The sequence below is a fragment of the Coloeus monedula genome, assembly GCF_965178545.1.
Source record: "Coloeus monedula genome assembly, chromosome: 17".
Lineage (NCBI taxonomy): Eukaryota > Metazoa > Chordata > Aves > Passeriformes > Corvidae > Coloeus > Coloeus monedula.
Window position 1 is genome coordinate 15,948,928 of NC_138797.1, and position 19,859 is coordinate 15,968,786.

Consider the following 19,859-nt stretch of genomic DNA (forward strand, 5'->3'; position numbering starts at 1 on the left):
CTGCTGAGGTCGGGGGCAGGGACAGGCACGGCACACGCCAGCCCTCCCCGGGGGTGAGAATCCCTGCCTTGCGTTCCGCCGTTCATTCTGTGGCAAGGAGCGGGTCCCATGGGACGCGTGCATCGTGGGCGAGCTAGGCTGGGAGCAGGGCATTCCCCATGCTATTTTTTTGTTGGAGACGAGATGTAAATAGGACATGCTGGACCATGCTTCAGCCATAAATGGCAGTGGAAGATGTGCCGCGGGTCTCGCTGGATGGAGCGAGGAGCGGCGCTGTCCTGGATGCTGCAAGCACAGCTCCTGCCCTGCATGCCAGCTGGCCGGGAGGGCTCCTCACGCCTCAGCACCGGGATGGTCCAGCCTGGTGTGAGAGGCAAACCACTGACCTGGAACAGCCTCTCGGACCCCCCCTTGGAGCAGCTCCCTTGCAGCAGACATGAGGCTGTACATGTGATAACCCTTTTTGTTCAGCCATGCTGAACTTGTAAAACATGCTTGAAAAATCAGGTCTTTGGTTTTTTTGGGGGGAATAGCCTAAACAACAGGACTTTTTCTCTTTTTCGCCATCAAATCAGGGTGTTACAGACAGTGCAGTTTGCAGTGTGTGAACTGAGCCAATAAATCCATTACTCTTAAGTTGTTTTTTGGCAATTTCATACTCTCCAATGGGTATAATCTTCTAATTTGGAAGACTAACAAATCAATGATTTCAATATCTATTTAGCTGGTATGTGATGTATATGGAAATTTTAAATTCAAATCCCACCTGTCTCCTGTTCTCTGCTGTGGTCTGACTTGTATTCTAGATTGCTTCACCTGGTGAAGGACAGCACTGCTGAAACTCCCTATTGACTGCATTTCCTAGGCAGCACCACTCCATGTGTCCCCATTTTCCTGCATGTCCTATGACTGCCTGTTGGAGCAGGAGGCCCAGGTTGGTGGCAGGGCCTGCCTGCAGTGGAGGATTTCCTTTGTCTCCTGCAGCTGTGCCAGTTCCCATTGCCCGGGGGATGAGGAGTTGTCCCAAGCAGCCCATGTCCTAACCTGCCCTGCTGCTTCAAGGACAGCGTTGGGGACGATCTGCATGTTTTTCCTCTCCCTTGCTTGCCCAAGAGTTCATTTAATTTTTATTTATTATTTTTCTTAACAAAAGCTCTCCCTCTGTTTGTTCATCCTGATCCTACATGAGCACTGGACTCGGGCACTGGGATTCCTGACGCTTTAAGAGGGTGTCTAGGATGCAGGAATTCCCACCCCTTTGTCTCCTAATGAACCGGAGGAACAGACGCTGAGCTCTAAGTGTTTGGAAGTGTAAATGTTTGCTGTGGTAGCAGCAGCCGGTGCTGCCAGCCCGGAGGTCGGGTCGGTGTCCATGTCAGCGCCTGCTGAAGAGTCTTTGATTGCTCATTTCGTGTGCGGGTGAGAGCTGTGTGTTTGTGCTCTGCCTGCACGGGAATCTGCTGCCGGCGAATGCTCTGCTCCTCCTGGGGGAGCGTTTGTGCTGACCCTGCTGAAGGGAGCAGGATGGAGAGAGCAGACTGGCTGGAGATGGGGATGGAGGGATGGAAGATAAACAGGACATGCAGTCACGTGCAATCGCATCTCCTGAATGCCAGTTAAAGTAGAAGAGTCTGAATCTCTCGAGGAAGGGTAATATTTAACTTGGGCAAGTGCTTGTTATGCTCTGTGCTCCAGCCTGCATGTCACTGTGCCCTTCCTCACAGAGAGGAACTGCAGCAGAGCCCTGGACTGCTTCTGGGATTTGCAAAGCCCAGTGTGATTTTTACAGCCGTCCTTGGCATTACTGCCCTGGTGCACAGGTAAACTGTGTCCTCCTGGTTTTCCCACCTGCGTGGAGCTGGGTGCTGCCCATGCTGGTGCTGCGCCTGGGTGACTGACCTGGGGCTCAATCACACCACCAGCCTTGCCTGCTGTTGGGTTGCAGAGCTCCTTCCATGGGTGCTTTGGTGCTGTAGGTGTTTCATGAGTTCCCTTGGCCTTCTGAGCTTTCCCATGCATGCAGAGCACGTTGTGCTCCTCTTGCTGGGTATCCTAAAACCAGTGCAGTTTTCAGAGCAAGTGACACAAACACCTTAGTGCAGGCAGCTGTGGGATTGCAAATGGAAGTTGCCGCCTTAAATGTGTACATGAAAAATTTAGGGTCTCTTAGAATAATATGGATTTTCCTCCCCTTGCTGAGGCTTCCCCAGGGTCATTTTTTCTGTAAGACAGTTCAGATACAAATTTCCCATATTCAGGTTTTGACTGAGTGTCACTTTAGCCTCCCATCTTCCTGCTTGCTGTATGCACGTGCAAGCTGCCAACTTGCCAATTTTGGGGACAAGTGGTTTGTAATTACCAGCTCAGTGCTGCTGCTGCACTGTTAATTCTTAGACCATTTAATGTATCAAATTATTCCTTCCTGTGCTATTTAGAGGCAAAGGGCTAAGTAACAGTGATGGCATTAATATTAAATTCTCTAAAACTAATAGGAACTTCTTATTTAATTGTTCTGGCACTCAGCATGTCTGGGGAATACAGTGCCACTGGAAAGCTAATAGAGACAGAGGTCTCATGGTGTATTAACGCTGGGATGCTGCTACTTTTCCTAGTTGGGTTATTTATGAGTTAAGACTATCGTAACTGTCTATCAGTGCCTTAGAGGCTTAGTTTGATTAAACCCCTTTGTATTGCTAATGCTAATGGAGCTGGATTGATGCTGGGGATCTGCTGGGAGAGCTTAGCAAAAGGCTTAATGTAGACTTGACTCTGCTGGTTCTGTTGTCTCTGGGCCCCGCAGGAGGTGTCTGCAGCAGGCAGGACCTCCCAGCCCTGGCAGGGTGACCTGAGCACCCACCCTGCTGCCTGCAGGACACTCACCCCTTCCAAGTTGCTGCTGCATCTCCCACGTGAGGTGTCCCACAAGCTCTGCTGGGCACCTTGTGCCTACTCCAAGCATCTGGTGGAGTGTTCAGCAGCAGTTTCTCTGGTGGTGCATTGGTTTGTGACTGTGCTGGTTGAAACGGGAGCTCTGGGGGCTGACAGGGATTGCCCTTGCTGGTATGGGGCTCCAGGTGCTGGCAGGAGAAGGCTGCACACAGCAGTGAGACCATGATGAGCTCAAACAGCTCCTCTGTGCTTCTGCAGCACGTGTGGACTAATGAATGGGAAAAATGCTGAATGTGACAGAAAGCCCTAAATCTCGCAGCAGAGGAAGACTGGCTCCTTCCTCAGGAAAGCCTGGCTGCCGTGCTGGGCGCTGATACTGCTGCAGGCGTGCAGGGCTGCTGTGAGCCACTTGGCCCCTCTTCCTGACCCCAGTCCAAGTGACTGTCTCTCCCAGCTTGGGGTACCCTGCTGTCCCCCGTGCAGCAGGATGCTGCAGGAAGGTCCTTTCCACAGGTGGTGGAAATGTCAGGGTCAGGAGCGAGACGTGTCAGGTCTGTTCCCTCTCCTGTGTCGGTGGCTGGCATAGATCACAGTCAGTCTTCTTCCAAATCAGCTCCCAAGCTGCAAATTACCCTGTTGCCTCTTCTAGTATGTATCATCACGATGAAACTAATTTTCCATGAGAGAGTCAGCTGTTTCTTGATTAGAAGTGCTCCGAAAATACTAACAGAGAAATGATTACAGGAAGACTTCAGTGCTCATTTATTTAATTGGACTTTACTTCCCTGGCTGCAGTTGTTGCATCCACTCCTGGCTTGAGTGAGCGCTTGCTCTCTCAGTTTGCTTGTGAGCAGAGAGGTTAGGGTGCAATATCCCAAGGGGTGCCATGCCCTGGGGTGCAGCCTTGTGGCTCTGTTCCAGCTGGTGACAAGCTGTCATGTTTTCTATGTGTTTAAATCATGGCAGGGTTGACTTGTCCTTTAATGAACCAACAAGAATAATCTTCAGGCAGTTATTTGGGCAAATGGATTCTTAAATTTTGCTTGTTTTCTGGGTGGGGAGTGAGGGTTTGCTGGAAATGAAAGGAAAAAGGGCCAACTCCCCTCTCCCATCACTGTCCTGTCCCTGTCCAGCTGCCCAGTGGCAGTAGCTGGGCTGTTACTGCTCTCTGCGTGTGCTCTGAAGTGCCGCATGCTCAAAGGGAAGAAAGGCAGAAGGCCAACATAATTTTCGAGATCATCCTGTGTGATGAGATTAGCAATATATCACAACAGGGAGAATTGCTTTCTGGCTGAACCACGGTTCAGGCCAAGCCCACCACGAGCCTGTGTCTGCAGCAGTAAATGCTCAGGGGTGATCGGCGTCTCTAGCACTCTGGCTCTGGGAAAGGCCTCTCGGGTACAGGAGCCCTGGGCTCTGTAGGATCAGCCAGGTCAGGCTTAATAAATTTAAAACGTGGCTAATTTGCTCATCAAAAGGGCAGTAAATGGAGGAGGAGTGAGGTTTGAGCTCTGTACAGCTATTCCCAAATGTTGGTGCAGCCCCAGCCCGGGCCACAGCAGCCCCTGGAGCTGATCTAAGCACCGTGTGCACACAGGGAGTGAAATGTTTGCAATAATGTGTTTTAAATCCGATTTTCTGACCTGAACGAATTGTGTGTTCTGGATGGACACGGTGTTTGTGAAGCTTATCTCATGCAGGTGGCTTGTTTTGGGGATAGGAGAAGGGGCTCTGTTCCCTGGTCATGGGAGGCTCTTGATCTTGGGTGTTTGGCATGTTGATGGCACAGCTCATCCTTGGCCAGGTATCTCCTTAATCGTCTGCTTCAAGGGGTTAATACGTGAAAAGGCAGCTGCTGCCTGACACAAAGCTGGTGTTGTTCCTGCCCGTGCTCCCCTGGGATGGTGGCTGCTGTGACAGTCTGCTCAGGATTCCTGCTGCAGCTCCGAGCAGCCTGGCCCAGCGAGCCGTGTCATGTGGCTGTGGCGAGGCCCTGCTCCGTCTGCCGCCGTGGAGGGGAACAAACGGCGCTTTCACTGTGCCCGACAAACCTCCCTCTTCCTCAAATTAACCAGGGATTGGATGCTGATTTGTCTCTCCTGTTCTTTCATGCTTCACCAAACCTGGATCTGCCTTACCCAGCAAGTCGAAGCGTAATGAAGTAGAAAGTGAAATTACTTGATCAGCATCAGCGAGTTGTTTTTCACCGCCGACCCAGCTCCGTGTGGGCTGGAAGGTGCAGGCTCGCTGCACCTTCCTTAGCAGCAGCCTGGGCCCGATAACCAGCTCGGCTGAGTGGCTTCAGCCCCCCATTGCTCTGTGCAGGAGAGAAGCTCTGCCTGGCTCTTGAGTACCCTTTGTGGTTTTGGGCAGGGCACTGGGCAGCCCCACAGCTAGTGACTGTGGTGTGGCTGTGGTGCTGCTCTCCTGCACAATCCGTGCCCTGCCGTGCTGGCTTGGCTCTGGAGGATGCTGTTCCCCTGGCTGGATGCGCTGCTTGGTGCTGCCTCCTGGCAGAGCCCTGTGCCAGCAGCGGGGTGGATGCTGTCACTGGGGCAGGACATGGCCTTGGGAGCTGCATGCCCCAAGCACCAACCCTTAACGTGTCACCTTTGCACCCGAGGCGAGGCTGGCACTGGGCTGGAAAGCTGAAGGAAAAGCTTGTGGAAGACCTGCACGGGCAGGCGGGGCTGGGGCTGCCCTGTGCATCCTGCCCTACACCACAAGGCTCCGCCAGCCCGCTTGCATCGCTCACTGTGCACTGCTAACCCCGAATCACCCATTTCTAACAACTCCTGCAGGAGCTCCCGTTTTCATAAATCCTGGTGGGCAGCTGCCTGGCAAAGCTGGTGCTGTGCTGGGGAGGGATGCTGGGGCTGGACTGCTGGTGCTGGGAGGTGATGCCATTTCATGCTGAACTCTGAGCTGACGATTGTGAACTTGTGAAGGTTTTGGGGCTTGGGGGTGAGGCTTTGCATGGGGAATTTTGCATGCTACTTTTGTTTCTGGCCTTTGGTGCTGTATCAAAATGCCAGCTTTTCCTTGAGCCTTATCCCTGGGCATATGTTAGAGCAAATTCCCTGTCTTTCTGAGGAGGAGCAGCACTTGATACCTCTCATGGTCATTGCAACAGGGGTGCCTTGCTGAGAAGCTGCACCAAAGCTCATGTTTAGGCTGTAGCTGTCACCAGCTGACCTGGCAGTCGCTCTGGTTCCAGAGCTGGCCCCGGAACAGGCGGGTGAGCCAAGAGGGTTTGGGTGCAGCTTTGGCTGAGCCAGCTCCTGCTCATTGCTGCTGTAACCACTGGCTTAAGGTGCCATCACTGGCCCCACCGCAAAGGGTATGAGTATGGGAAGGGAGAGGCTGGAAGTGGACATTTAAAATTGCATTTCAAGACATTTAGTTGCCAAGCACTTAATGCAGTTGACCCCCTTCTTGCTGAAAATCCAGTGATTCCCCGTGGCTCAGAGACAGGCTGGGCATGGGCAGCAGCCGGGCATGGCGTTGGGCTCCGAGCATGACACGGGGCTCCATCCCCCTTTCAAACATTTACTTTACTGTGTGAAAACAAAATACAGTTGGGATTGGGAAATGTATCTGGGCAGCCTTTCTGGAGCTGCCTCAGTGTGTGGGTGCAGAAGGGGGGTAGGGGGGTGCAGGGTGTGTGTATCCCGGGCTGGGGACCCCCGCTCTCTGGTACCGGTGCCGTATCCAGCCTGTGCTCCCGGTGACTCCAGCTGTGCCTGTGCCTTCCTGGCACTGGTAGCTGCTGGTTTCAGGCTGCAATATGCCTGCTGTAGAAATGACCTGTCTGGTATGGATGTTTCCTGGTGACATTGCATCAGCTACTGCCCTCCACTGCTGTTTCCTTGGCCCGGTGCCCTCTTCATCCCTCCCGGAGTGTCTTTTGACCTGTTTTTTTTAATTACTTACTAGTGCAAAATAGGCCTTCTAGGTTGCCCCTTCTTGGTATCTTCGAGTCAAGATTTTATTTTCCACTTCATTCTTAAGCCTAAAACTACACCGAGAGGGCTGTGGCTGGCACAGCGATGCTGGTGAGGGGTGCTGTGCTGTGCCCAGTGGCTGTCCTGCTGCCCCTGTGCATGGCTGTCCTGCTGTCCCGTGGGAGCTGCTGGTGACACAGGGCTGTGCTTGCTGCTGTTTACTTTGGGGCCTGGTCCTGCCAGCTGGGTGTCAGCTTAAACTGAAATCTAATCAGGCTCAGCCTGAGCTGTGCCAGGGCATGGGGTCAGCAGGAGAGGAGAGGGGGAAGAAACATGGCTGGGGGACTGCCCCAGGGACCCAGGGCTTGTGCTGCTGCCCGCCCCGGGCTGTGACATGCCGGGGGCTCAGAGTCTGGTGTGGGGATGCTTTTTGTGGTGCCTGTTGGGGTACCTCTGCCAGGCAAGTGTCAGCCCTCGGTGCTGCAGTCTGGAACGACTGCCCTTCTCCAGGCACACAGTTTGGTTTCCTGTTATAATGATATTTCCTAATTAAACCTCCCTAATTAAGCAGCAAGAGGTGCTGTTGTTTAAGCTGCAGTGCTGTCTTACAACCTGATAGTCAGGTTTGGCTGGGTATGTGCCCCTTGTCAACCAGTGAGGTTTCCAAACGTGCCTTACGCCTCCACTGCCCAACTCCCTGCCCTTCCCAGCTCCACCGGGCAACCACGGCTCGTGCAACCCAGGGATCCACCTGGCGGGAGGGAGCTGAAATCAAGCAGGAGGCTGGGAATGCTTCCAAAAGACCCTGATTTCTTTTTCCCTACAAGAGCTGATGCTCATGGAAATATTCCTCTTTCTTCCTCCCTTGCAGTGAACACCTACCTCTTCATGATGCAAGCCCAAGGCATCATGATCCGTGAGAACATGCGAACGATAGGAGCTCAGGTGTACGAGCAGGTGGTCCGCAGTGCCTATGCCAAGAGGAACAGCAGTGTGAATGACTCAGGTATTTCTTGAATAATTGCAATTTTGATTAAAGATTCCATTTCCATTCAAAAGTAAGTTGAAGGAATTAATTTATACTAGTAAATGCAGGGTGGAAGCTTTGATTAATTGTCTGCCGCTTTTATTTTTATATATAAAAATACATGTGTAACATTAAAATACCCTATATATATATATATAAATACTGTCAATATATAAAAACTATATTTATTTATATATGTAAAAAGTTCAAATGCTTCTAACTTGTATAAGGGGTGAAAATCTTGAAAGGTCTGAAATGATGGGATTTGAGCTGAAAACCTCTTTGCTTTCCAGGAATTCAACTTGTAGCTTCAACCAGTCTGAGGGTAAACACTTTCAAATTCAGTGTGAGGATCAGGTTTCATGTTTAAAAAATACCTTCCCAGGCATGCACCTGCGCAGAGCCCTGGCTCTGTGCACGTGGAGGAGCCTGTGCTCGTAAGCTTCACTCTTCCCATGCAAGTATGAACCGAGATGACTTGGCTGGAGATCTGCCACAAATAATATATTGAACTTTGGGCAGGATGCAGGGAGTGGAGCACAGGCTCCCCCATCCCAGCCTCTTCATCGTCCACATGTCCATGAACATGTGCGGTTACGAGTCGTGGTGTAAATATCCTACAGTGAAGCCGAACTGCCCATGGCTGTGTGTGAGCTGGGCTGAGGCGTTGCTGCTGGGCTGGTGATACCCTGCCTGTCCCTTCCCTGCTGGCACCTCCCCTCAGCCTCACGCTGATGCTGGTGGCATCAGGCTGGCATGGGGTGTGGGGAGCTCAGCTCGGCTCCTCGCTCACCAAGGTTCAGCAGCAGAGGCTGACAGAGTTTTACAAGGCAAGATTATTTTGTCATTAGCAGAAGTATGAGCCGTGTTCTTGCTGCCCAGCCTGCTGAGGTGCAGCCACCAATTCAGCTGTGCCCTGACTGGGGACGGGCACAGGAGGAGAATTATCGATTTACGCAGGAGATGAATGCCCCGGGTCACCTCCTCTGCCACACCAAGTCAGCCAGGGCAGCCACCTGGGCTATTTTTAAGACTGGAAACATCAAGTAAAGCAGAGGCAGGGTGAGGAAGTGGCTGATCCCCTGAGGGGGAGGAGGGTTAGACATTCCATTGCTGCTGCTTGCAGTGGTGAGAGCCTTCATCCCGATGAGGCTCTGCCCTGGGGGGCTTCAAGTGATCCAAAAACGTGTGTACTCCTGCAGCAGGCAGGGAACTGGTGACCACACTAGCGCCAGTGATACCAGTGCTGCTGCTGCAATATTGGGCTTTGTTTGAACCTCATACCAGTCCCAGCTGCACAGGCACGTGAGGACATCCATCCCTCCCCAAGAGCTCCAGCCGTGAGGACAGTTTTAGCACACACAAGCACTGGGCACCATCCTTGGGCGACCTTCCCTGGCAGGCAGGTCAGAGCAGATGCAGGATGGATGGTGGTGACATCTGGAAGGCACTTGGTGCTGTGACCTCAAGGACTGTATTAACACTGGCATCAGAACCTTCCCTCCCTGACTGATTCTGGGTGCCTGGGTGGGTGTCACTGCCTCGTGAGTGCATTGTCCCCACACCACTGTGGCAGTGAGGCTGTGTGACAGCTGGGAGAGGAAGCCTGCCTGGTACGGCTGCAAGGAGGGACCCAGCAAAAAAGGCAGTCTTTGGTGCAAAACAGGGCAGCTGAGCTTCACTGGGGGCTGTCACCTGGGCTGAGTACTGCCGTGTGCTCTGTCATGGGAGTTTACAGGGAAAACTGCTTGTGAAAATTTGGAACAGTATCAAGCATCCAAAGTAACATCTAACCGACTTGAAAAGCCCTTAGGTTCTGTTTGCAGCCCATCTTGATTTTTGAGATAGTTTGGATACTGTTTACTTGAGTGAATAAACAATGTTACTGACATGATGTTACCTACTAGCATGACACAGTAAATGGCTTTCCCCCGTGGAAAACCGCAAAACATCTCCAGTTGTAACAGGCTGGAGGGTGCTGCCTGGGGGGGTTGAAGGATGCGGGGAGGCTGGAGAGAGGTGCTGGGCACTGCTGTGACTGCTGGGGCACAGGAGCTCCTTTGCTCCTGTACGATGTGAGGCACAGGGAAGTCTGCATGTAATGTGATAGTTTTTATTGATCCTTTGAGGAGGATTCCAGGCAGGATTGCCCTGTGTAGGATACTGCACTGACACTCCTAGCTGGCATTGAGACCTGCCTGGGGACTTCCCTCTCCCCTGTTGGGAAAGGACCTGCTGGAGGAGCACATCCCCTCTTCAGGGACAAGGCAGTGGTAGCTTTTCCTTTCAAGAGCCATGTGCTCCTTTGTGATATCTAAGGGTGATGCTCAAAATTCCTCCTTTGGCCAGAAAATGCAAAGGTTTCTTTGATGTGGTGCTAAGGCAGCTAGGGCTTCTGCAGCCACCTGTCCCAGGATGGGGATGAGCACCCAGCTGCGTTGCAAGGCTAGAGCACATTCCAGCTGTGCTGTTGGGGACATCCTCAGCCGTGGTTGACTTTGGAGTCTGCTCACAGTGGCATGGGGAGGTGGCTGGAAATAACAGACCTGCAGCTCAGAGGAAAACTTCTTGTCTTTTTTTTTTTTTTTGACCCTAGATTATCCTCTTGATCTGAGCCACAATGACACCTTTCTGCAAGCCACAACGTTTCTTCCTGAAGACTTTACCTACTTCCCCAACAATACCTGTCCTGAGAGGCTCCCTTCTATGAGTGAGTAGCATCCAGACAGCCCTGTGCCCCTCTCCTGCTCCCCATGGCTTTGGAGGGCACACAGTGGCATTCCCAGTCTCACCACCATTGCACCTTTCCCTGCCAGGCACCTAGGGATGAATGGGAGCGCTGTTTAGAGCCCAGCTCCCTCCTGAGAAATCATTGTTTACCCACCCTCAGGAATTAATTCCTGCTGTGTCGGAGGCATGTCTCCGTACTGAGGCAGGAGCCCATCGCTTGGCAAACACAAACAAAAGAGGGATTGTGCGCTGGGAGCCGGTGAAAAGACTCTGCCAGCCCTTTTCCAGGGGCAGTGGCGGCGGGGTGGCTCCCTTGTGCCTCGGCAGTGCTGCCAGTCCCAGCCCCGAGCTGTGCCGGTTACAGCTGTGTTGGGGCTGCTGTGGGAGATGGGCTGGACCCCACCAGAGGAGCTGCAGCTGGGAGAAATGCTTCTACCAAAGCTATCCTGAGGTGGAAAATCAGGTTTTTGAGGGCAAATGTTTCCAAAGGGTGGGGGGATGCTCTCTGCTGAGCAGGTTTAGTCTGCTGGAAACATGCAGGGACGAGTAGAGAGGTACCCCAGCTGCATCTGGGCTCTCATGTACGTGGGGCTCTCACGGAGAGCTGCATCCAGTAGCAGCCACAAAGGCTGAGGAGATGGAGGTGTTACATCAGCAGCATTTCCTAGTTGTTTTTGCTGGTGCTGGAGAAAAGAAGTTGAGTGCTGAGGATAGAGGACAGGGATGCAGCAAAGTGCTGCCCCAGAACCACAGCAGTTCCTCACCCCCCACTGCTTCTCCCACTCTGCAGAGGGCCCCATTGATGTAAATATGAGTGAGATCACCATGGAGGATATCCACCAGTTCTTCTCTAAAGACCCTTCCATCAAGCTGGGAGGGCACTGGAAGCCGAGTGACTGCCTGCCTCGCTGGAAGGTAACTGGGAGCTGGGCAGCCCCGTGTCCTGCTCCATGCAGGGGGACAGGGAGTCCTGGGTGGGCAGTGGGAAGATGTTAATGGAGCGTCTCTGGTGTGCTGCATCTTCAGAGCAATGATGGGAGGAGCTCTGAAGTGTGGCAATGCAGTGCCCAGGGAAGAAATAGAGAGCTCAAGGGCTGCTTTAGTGTCCCCAGTTCTGGGCAGAGGTGATGAGGGAGCACTGCAAGTCTCCCTTCTGCTCAAGGTGACATTGAATTTTTCCAAAGCAACAATTCTGCAAAAAGTGAATAGGAAATCTGTGTTTTGGGAGTTGGAAGGGTTTCAGGATGCTCAGCCCTACATGGAAGAGCTAAGACACCTTTTTTAGTGCTGCTCCTGTAACCCCACACCAGCCAGTCCTGCTCCCCAGCCTGGGGTCGGCAGCAGGTGTGGTGCAGTAAGAGCCGTGTCCTCCCTTCATCAGGTGGCGATCCTGATCCCGTTCCGCAATCGATACGAGCATCTCCCCGTCCTCTTCAGACACCTCATTCCCATGCTGCAGCGGCAACGTTTACAGTTCGCCTTCTACGTTGTGGAGCAGGTGAGTGAGCACGGGGCGGGCGGTGCTGCCCTCAAAACGCGTCTGCCAGTGCTGCAAGTACAGCTCTGCCCTGTCCCAAGGAGTGTCCCTGCCAGATCACATCTCGTTGGTGTGGGAGGTGTAGGGGTCATGTTGCAATGTGTAAATTATTCCTGTTCTGTCTAAAAGTGGCACAGCTAAGAGATGTACCCAGAAATGACTGGTTTCATCTGAAAAATGGAGATTCAGGGATTTGTGTTGTTGTTTTATTTTTTTAGTTCTGTTTTGTAGGACTTAGCTTTTTACAAAAAGCTTTGGACCAGATATTTGCAGTTTAGACAATGCTGCAGTTTTTTTGTATATCCCTGCAGTAGTTCCAGGCAGCATCCCCTAGGCACAGGAATGGCCTGACCAGAGTTAGGCATTTCATGTAGAGCACGACTGTCATTTGATGTGTGCATGGACCTCTCACTTAGACTGTTTTGTCTTCATCCACCCAGTAAATGTGCCTCCATATTTAGCTCTAGCTTAAAAAGATTGATCAAAATTGGGATTTTTTTCAAGTATCTGAGTAATAAGTTTTCAGCATCTTTATTTTTGTTCCTGTACTGTAAATTGAATATTTCAATGTTGGTTGATTTCACTAGTGTGCTCCAATACATTGCTTCTTTCATGGTGCCAGTATGGGACCTGGTTGCCTTCTGCAGTTTTCTAGACAGGGCTGAGAGCACACAGAGAGCATGAACTGTAGGGACTCCTCTTGAGAAGGAACTTTCTCTCTGCCAGGCTGGAAACCAACCCTTCAACCGTGCCATGCTCTTCAACGTTGGCTTTCGGGAAGCAATGAAGGACTTGGACTGGGACTGCCTCATCTTCCACGACGTGGACCACATACCAGAGAATGACCGTAACTACTATGGGTGTGGACAGATGCCAAGGCACTTTGCAGCCAAGCTGGATAAGTACATGTACCTGTAAGCACTGTTCTTCCTCCCTGCTACCGTAACTGCTAAGGAGCTGCTGTTAGACGTAATTTATTTATTTTTAAGGCAGAAAATGAGTCTGAGTTTTTTCTCAGGCTTTGTGCTAAGGGAGCATGAGAGGGACTAGCAGAGAGCATCCTCAGGGCTTGGGCTTTCCCATGGCAGGTGGGAGAGCCGGTGGGCTCTGCGCTGACCCTTCTCTCCCGCTCAGGCTTCCGTACAACGAGTTCTTCGGGGGGGTGAGTGGCCTGACTGTCGAGCAGTTCCGGAAGATCAACGGATTCCCCAACGCCTTCTGGGGCTGGGGTGGCGAGGATGATGACCTCTGGAACAGGTACAGGCTCCCTGGGCCCTGGTGGTGGCTCTGCAAGCTGAGCCTGGCACGTGCTCTGAGGGGTCAATTATCACCTTCGACGCCGGCGCTGGGCTCGCTGTGCCCGCCTGCCCTAAGCTGGGGACGAGCCAGCCTGGCTGTGGGGGCTTGGTGGGAACAGGGGCTGCTCCAGCCTGCACAGGCAGTGGATGGGAAGCAGAGAAGTGCTGGCTGGGAAATCACTGGCTCTCTGCACAGTATCCCACACGCCTGAGCGGGGCTCCAAGGTGCTGAGCCCTGTGTGACGTGCCCCGAGCCCAGGCTGCAGCCGGAGGTTTGTGTGGCTTCTGTGTGGGTGGGAAGACCGAGCCACAGCCAGAGCCCCGGGAGCTCTGACTGCAGCCCTGGAAGCACTGCCAGCACAGCAAACACAACGGGTGATTATTTTTTGTTTATTTTATTTTATTTCTCTCCTTTCTAATGCAGAGTACAGTATGCAGGCTACTCGGTGACTCGACCAGAAGGAGACACAGGGAAGTACAAATCAATTCCCCACCATCATCGGGGAGAAGTGCAGTTCCTAGGAAGGCAAGTAAATTTTTTTTAAGAATCCTAAAGCCTTTCACAAAGAGTCTGTACCATGTGGGAGGTTTCCTGCGGCTGTTTGAGGGCAGTAACAGCCTGAACTCTTGAAGGAAACTAACTGCAGGGAGACAGGAGGCAGAGCGTTGCCAGGATTCCTCCATCCCTGCATTTTGTACCCCACATCTCTGCAGTGAGGGGTCCTTGCATTGTGGCTGCTTGGATGCCATCCAAAAGAGGGGATTGTCAGCATGGCAGGCTGAGGGCCTCGCCTTTGTCTCCAGAGGAATGTACAGGGGTGGCTATTGCCAGGTGTCAGAGAAGCTTCAGTGTTTCTAGAAGAGCCTGACCTAAGGGCTGAAGGAGGCATTGCTCAGCCTGCAGAAAGCACAGAGCAGGGCCTGTCCTGCAGTGTGGCTGCTGAAGCGTCAGGTGACCCTGGCAACACTCACAAAGTCCAACAGCAACACCCTCTCCATTCTTCTGTTTCTGCTTCTTGGCCCCAAGCCTGGGGCTTGGGTGGGTGTACAGAGCTCCTGAACTTAGAGTTTGCTGTCTTGTGACGCCTCAGACACCCATCAGGAGTGGTAACTGTCCCCTGGACCAAAGGGGGACAAGTACTGTGCAAACATTTTTCTCAAGAAGATAAATTCTCCCTGGAGCTCTCCAGGAGGGTTCCAGCCCCTTTGTCCCAGAGCCAGGGTTGTTTCAGAGAGTACAAGGGTTCACTGATTGCTTTTGCCTGAAGACCACAGTGGAATTTGAGTCTTCTGAAAACTGTGCAACAGAAAACCAGAGAAACACATCTTTCACAAACAACTTCAGGAACTAACACTTGTAGCTGAGGAGCTGCTGGACGAGCAGTGCCAGCTCTGTTCTGCAGAGGGGCTCTAGGCTGCTGCTGCAGAGATTTGAGCTATCTGTTGGTCTTTTTTTGCAGAAGACTCATTTTTGGGAGTGTTTCCATTTGAGTTTCTATCTTTATCCCTACTTTTTATTTCTCTGTTGGACAGAATGCAGCCAGTCAGAGATGCTTCTTTTACTTCACTCTTGAAAAAGAGAAGTTGCTTTTGGTTTAGAAAACCATATTTAGTCAAACCCTTGAAGCATGGCAGGCTGATAGTGCCATGGGATTGAGCTCTGGTTCCTGACACTTCCCTGGTCTCCTGGCCCCAGCCAGGAGCCTGAGCTCCATGTCAGCAGGAGCTGTGGGTCTGTGCAGCAGGATGGGGAGATGGGCAGGGCAGATCTGGCCCCAGTGAGCTGCTGCCTCTGGAGCCTGGTGCCCAGCCTAGCCTGGGGTTAGCAGGAGGTGTCCTCTGTCCCGCCTCTGAAATCCACTCTGTGTGTACCCACAGCAAGTCCTGACACAGCACACTGACACTAACACTACCCACAGCAAGTCCTAACTGCTGCCATCCAAAGCCCTGCTGCTCCTCCCAGCCGAGCAGGGAGCGGGAGCACCTGACTCTTCTCTCCGTGGGAGAAGGACACAGTCCTTCCTCAGACACTTAAGTGTTCTGCCTGTGTCTTGATGCTGTGGCATCTTTGAAACCACCTTTGGTGCTTCCTTCTTTGTTCTCACCCAGCACCTTCCCCTGCCTTGTGGCATGACCCTTCTCTGGTGCCTTCTCTGTCCCCAGGTCTTAGCCCAGCTCCCACTTGCCCTGGTGCCTTCAGGCCCCCCAGCACTGTGCCAAAGGGAGTCACTGTCCTGCTGAGATGTCTCTGCCTATTTTCACCTCCCAATCCTTCTCCTTCTATCTTATCATGCTGCCTCTAAATGTGCTTGAGGCTGTTTTTGTGCACCAGCTGCAGTTTCCTTCCCCATACCACCATTCTGCTAGTTTTACTTCCTCACCCCCATCCCTCAGACTAAAGCCATTTAGTTCTGTTCTTGTTCATGCCTGGTTTCATAGAAGTGGCAAGGAGCACGTAACTCCTCAGTTGCATTTCTCCAGGATGGTGTGGATGGTGGGCTTGGCAGGACCCCCAAGCTCATCCCTGTCCTGGGAATGGGACCCACAGGCCTCAGGCAGGTGTCACAGGTTGTTTTGGCAGCTGAGTGCTTGCTGGTGGCACAGCAAGCATTTTGCCTGTTATCAGGTGATGGACTTTTCTGAAGTTTTCTGATATTTACTGACACAGAGTATTTAAATGTGAATAGTTGCCTTTATTAAGGGCTCTGAAGTTCATAGTTTTGTAGCTGCTCCTGGGTCTGGCTCTTTGAAAGGTGTTCTAGTAGTACTGGGAGGAGTTTGCATGTGCTGTGAGATACGTGGCAGTGACTCTGGCCTCCGGTTCTCATTGCACAGGTACGCCTTGCTGAGGAAGTCAAAAGAAAGGCAAGCCCTGGACGGCCTCAATAACTTGAACTACTTTCCAAACGTCACATATGACGCCTTGTATAAGAACATCACTGTTAACCTGACACCGGAGCTGGCTCTGGTGACCGAATATTAAGAGGAGAAAATAACTTTGCTCTGCCCTTCACCAAGAAAGCACCACGCTAGACTTTCTTTTCCAACGGTTATCAAGGACAAGCAACACTTTGTCTAATGAAGGATCACAGTATTTTGGAGAATGAGGCTGAAAGTGCACGCACAAATTGCCCTAGCTGTACCAATCCAGCCCGATACCCGGGCAGCGAGCTCAGCAGTCTCTTTATTTTTTCTGCCACTTGCTTTCTGGGTTTCAGGACAACAGTTCGACCTGCTGCTCTCATCTCCACATTCTTCCTCCAGCAATCTCTGGCACTGGGACTCTCCTCAGAAGCACTTTCTCCTCCGGGAAGCGGCTCAGCTGAGGGACTCTGGCTTCTTGATGGCGAACGTTGGGAGCCATTTGGTTGGCAACTGCTCTGGTGGGAGATCAAACACTTCTGATGCCGTTCTTCTATGTCTGTGCGGTTTTTTAAATGACCTGCTTGAAGTATATACAACAGAATCGCTTCTTAAAGAAGTGTAAGTGTAAATATGCTGTGTAAATTGCCCCTTTTTATTTTTTTCTTGTGGCTCAAGTCCAAGTGAGAGGTTTACATACGGTCACTCATTTTAGTCCTGAGTTCTGTAAACACTTGTGTGAGCATCACTGTACTTGTGCAAGGTGTTCCCTTTTAAGCCAGTGAGACTGCTCGCATGATTGCAGCTGGGCATATGCAGAAATGTTTGTGGGCCAGGGCCCAGAACCTTCCAGTGCGGTGGGTGAGAAATACAGCCAGGTTATCACTCATTCCAGAAACTGCAGGGGTGGCTTGTTCCAGGGAGGGTGAGGAAATGGAAATATTTATTAAAAACCCTCCCTTTTCTGTCACTTTTGCAACATGATGTGCAAATGAATCCAAAAGCCATATGGAATACAGTCCCATGGCTGTTGCTCTGTATCCCATCGACAGCAGGGGTGAGCCTGGCAGGCTCTCAGCAGGGCTGGGGGAGCGCAGCACCCGGGCCGGGATGGAGCCGCTGTTCCCACATGAGCCCTCCCCAGACAGCAGCGCTTGCCCTCACTCTGGAACTTGCTGGAACGGTTTGGGAGGTTGGTTTAGTCTGTATTTATGGTGTAAATCCAGCAGCACACTGAGGTGCTGTCGGAGCCAGGCAGCGCCCTGCACTGTCCCCTCAGTGCCTGGCAGTACTGGCATGGGCACAGCTGGTGGGACAGGGATCACAGCTCAGTGAGAGACATGAAGGACACATGAAAATACGAGGACCGGGAGCCAGAGCTAGGTCAGACAGCCCATCCAGCCATCCAATGCCATCCCTCTTTTCTTCACAGCGTCTGTGGGCAGGCTGGACTTCGGGCCCTGTCCCCACGGACACAGTCCAGCCCTTACACAGCACTGACACCGCCACTTTCACTGGACCTCTCTGACTTAAAAGTAAATACATTGGGTGTTGGTTTTAGTTTGTATTTCCACACAACAAGGGCGGGTACTTGACCTCAGAAGGACTTTAACTCTTTTCATTGCATTGTTTGCCTTCAGTTTCCTTAACTTCTCATGGTTTACATTGTTTTCTCAGTTCCGTGGACGTATGATCCCCATACGCATCTGTGGTGGGTGTGACTGCCCAGGGCATTCCTAACCTGTATCCAGAAAACGTTAGTTTAGAAACACACAAGTTTTGTGTAGATCTTATCGGCCAGCATGAGAGGACAGCGAGCCTGCCCTTGAAAAGCGCTGATGAGTTTGTAACTTAGGTTTTAAAGTCTCTGAACTTACATGTGCTTTAAACTCGCTTCCCGAGGGGATTCAGCCTGGTTATTTATAGGCAGAGGTGAGGATTTGCTTTTTCTGGCGCATACAGCAATAAAGACTTTTGCTTCAGAATCTCGATCTGTAATTCACGTGGACCCTTTCTGGGTGCTGAACCCGCATTGCCCTGCCCCTCTTTTCTTTCATCTTGAGACCTTGCTAGAGACCTGTCTTTGTTTAATGGTGCTTCAAACAAGGAATGTATTTCAACTAGTCCAAGTTCACTACTGCAGAATCATGCATGTGTGTGTGAGTAGGTGTTGAACTGCCTTAGTTGGGATCCTCAGCCTTCCATGTCCCCGACACCCGTCGCACCTGGTGTGGAACAAAAGCCGTTACCTCTGCTCAGAACTGCACTCTGAGGTTGGCACAGAAGGGTCCATCCCCAGCAGCATCCCATCCTTCATTCTAACTATGCTGAATTTATTTTCCCTTTTTAAAATGTGGATTATCTGAAACTGTGCACTGTTAATCTTATCAGCTATGTCAAATACTGTATAGTAAATGTAACTGTTAAAAACATACTGTCAAGCGCATGTGCTGTTATGGTGTAAAAATTCTTGTATTAAGGAGAACTTGTACATATTCTGGCAGCTGAAGTTCAACAAGGCCACTCGTTTGCCCCTTCCATGTCAGCGCCATCACTCAGCCCTGCTGGAGGGCAGGTCCTGTGCGATGCTGAATTTTTTTTTTTTTTTAAATGAGCCATGTGGGTTTTATTTGCAAAACTATTTATTGACAGTTAATTCTCCATAAAGCTCTGCTTCTCTGAGGGAGGTACCGTCTGAGCAACGGCTGCACACTTCAGGCCCCTCACCATCAGAAGTGGCTTTAAACTCTCAAGTAGCTTTCCATCATCATGGCTTTTGAGCTTACTGTTATGTTTTTAAGAGGTGCCAGGGGGACGTTTTTGCACTGAAGATTAGTGTTTTACAACACACACACACTTCTCAGCAAAGCAATCCTTTGTGTCATTACATTTATTTACCCATGTGTTTGTACATTTTTGTATTTGTTAATTTATGAATGATTTTTTCAGTAAAAAATGCATATCCAAGAAAAGAGACTGCAGTGGTTGCTTTTTTTTTTTTTTTTTTCCAGGAGGCTGGGGTGTGCTTTTTTAGTAGGAGGTGAGATTTGTAAGCCCAGAGGGGTAGGTGCTTATGAGAGTTTGAGTCAAAAAGGGTCAGCCCTGGATGCTAAAAGCTGGTTAGAAATTTCTCATTAGGACTGGCCAGAAATAAATTGCGTGTGAGATGTGGATGCTCCCCAAACTCTTTTTATTGTGTTGGTGCTTAAGTGTTTTTTCCAAGCATCTGCTTCAGCGTAGTTCTGAGGGAGGGGTCAGCTGCCTTGGTGTGTTAGGAAAACACTTGGCTGAAGGTGGTGCAGGGCTCAGGAGTGGTGATGGGAACTGTTGGTAATTGGATTTTTGAACAACAAACCCAGGCAGACAGACAAGCTTCCTTGCAGCAGCTTTAAAATATCTTTTTCCTGCTCTGCAGCATACAGGCATGCTAGAATAAATAGCTGGCAGCCCTGGGTTGCTCCAAGCCTTGCCTTTTTTTAGCTCTCCGTCTTCTGGGAAGCTTCCTCCCGCCCGCGGCGCTGGGCTGCAGCCTGCGGGGTGACAGGCTCCTTCCAGCCCCTGCTGCTGCCTGC

General features: G+C 51.4%; 1 protein-coding gene across 1 annotated transcript in view; it reads left to right on the forward strand.

The window, feature by feature from the left end:
• Positions 1 to 19,261, forward strand: part of B4GALT5 (beta-1,4-galactosyltransferase 5) — a 34,604-nt gene extending 15,343 nt beyond the window's left edge. Inside the window, exons 2-9 of the mRNA XM_082293038.1 lie at positions 7,705 to 7,839; positions 10,457 to 10,570; positions 11,381 to 11,505; positions 11,972 to 12,088; positions 12,854 to 13,041; positions 13,262 to 13,384; positions 13,850 to 13,951; positions 16,261 to 19,261. Of these exons, the coding sequence (XP_082149164.1) occupies positions 7,705 to 7,839; positions 10,457 to 10,570; positions 11,381 to 11,505; positions 11,972 to 12,088; positions 12,854 to 13,041; positions 13,262 to 13,384; positions 13,850 to 13,951; positions 16,261 to 16,408 (1,052 nt within the window). The 3' untranslated portion in view covers positions 16,409 to 19,261. The remainder of the gene's footprint in view (positions 1 to 7,704; positions 7,840 to 10,456; positions 10,571 to 11,380; positions 11,506 to 11,971; positions 12,089 to 12,853; positions 13,042 to 13,261; positions 13,385 to 13,849; positions 13,952 to 16,260) is intronic.
• The last annotated feature ends 598 nt before the right edge of the window (positions 19,262 to 19,859 follow it).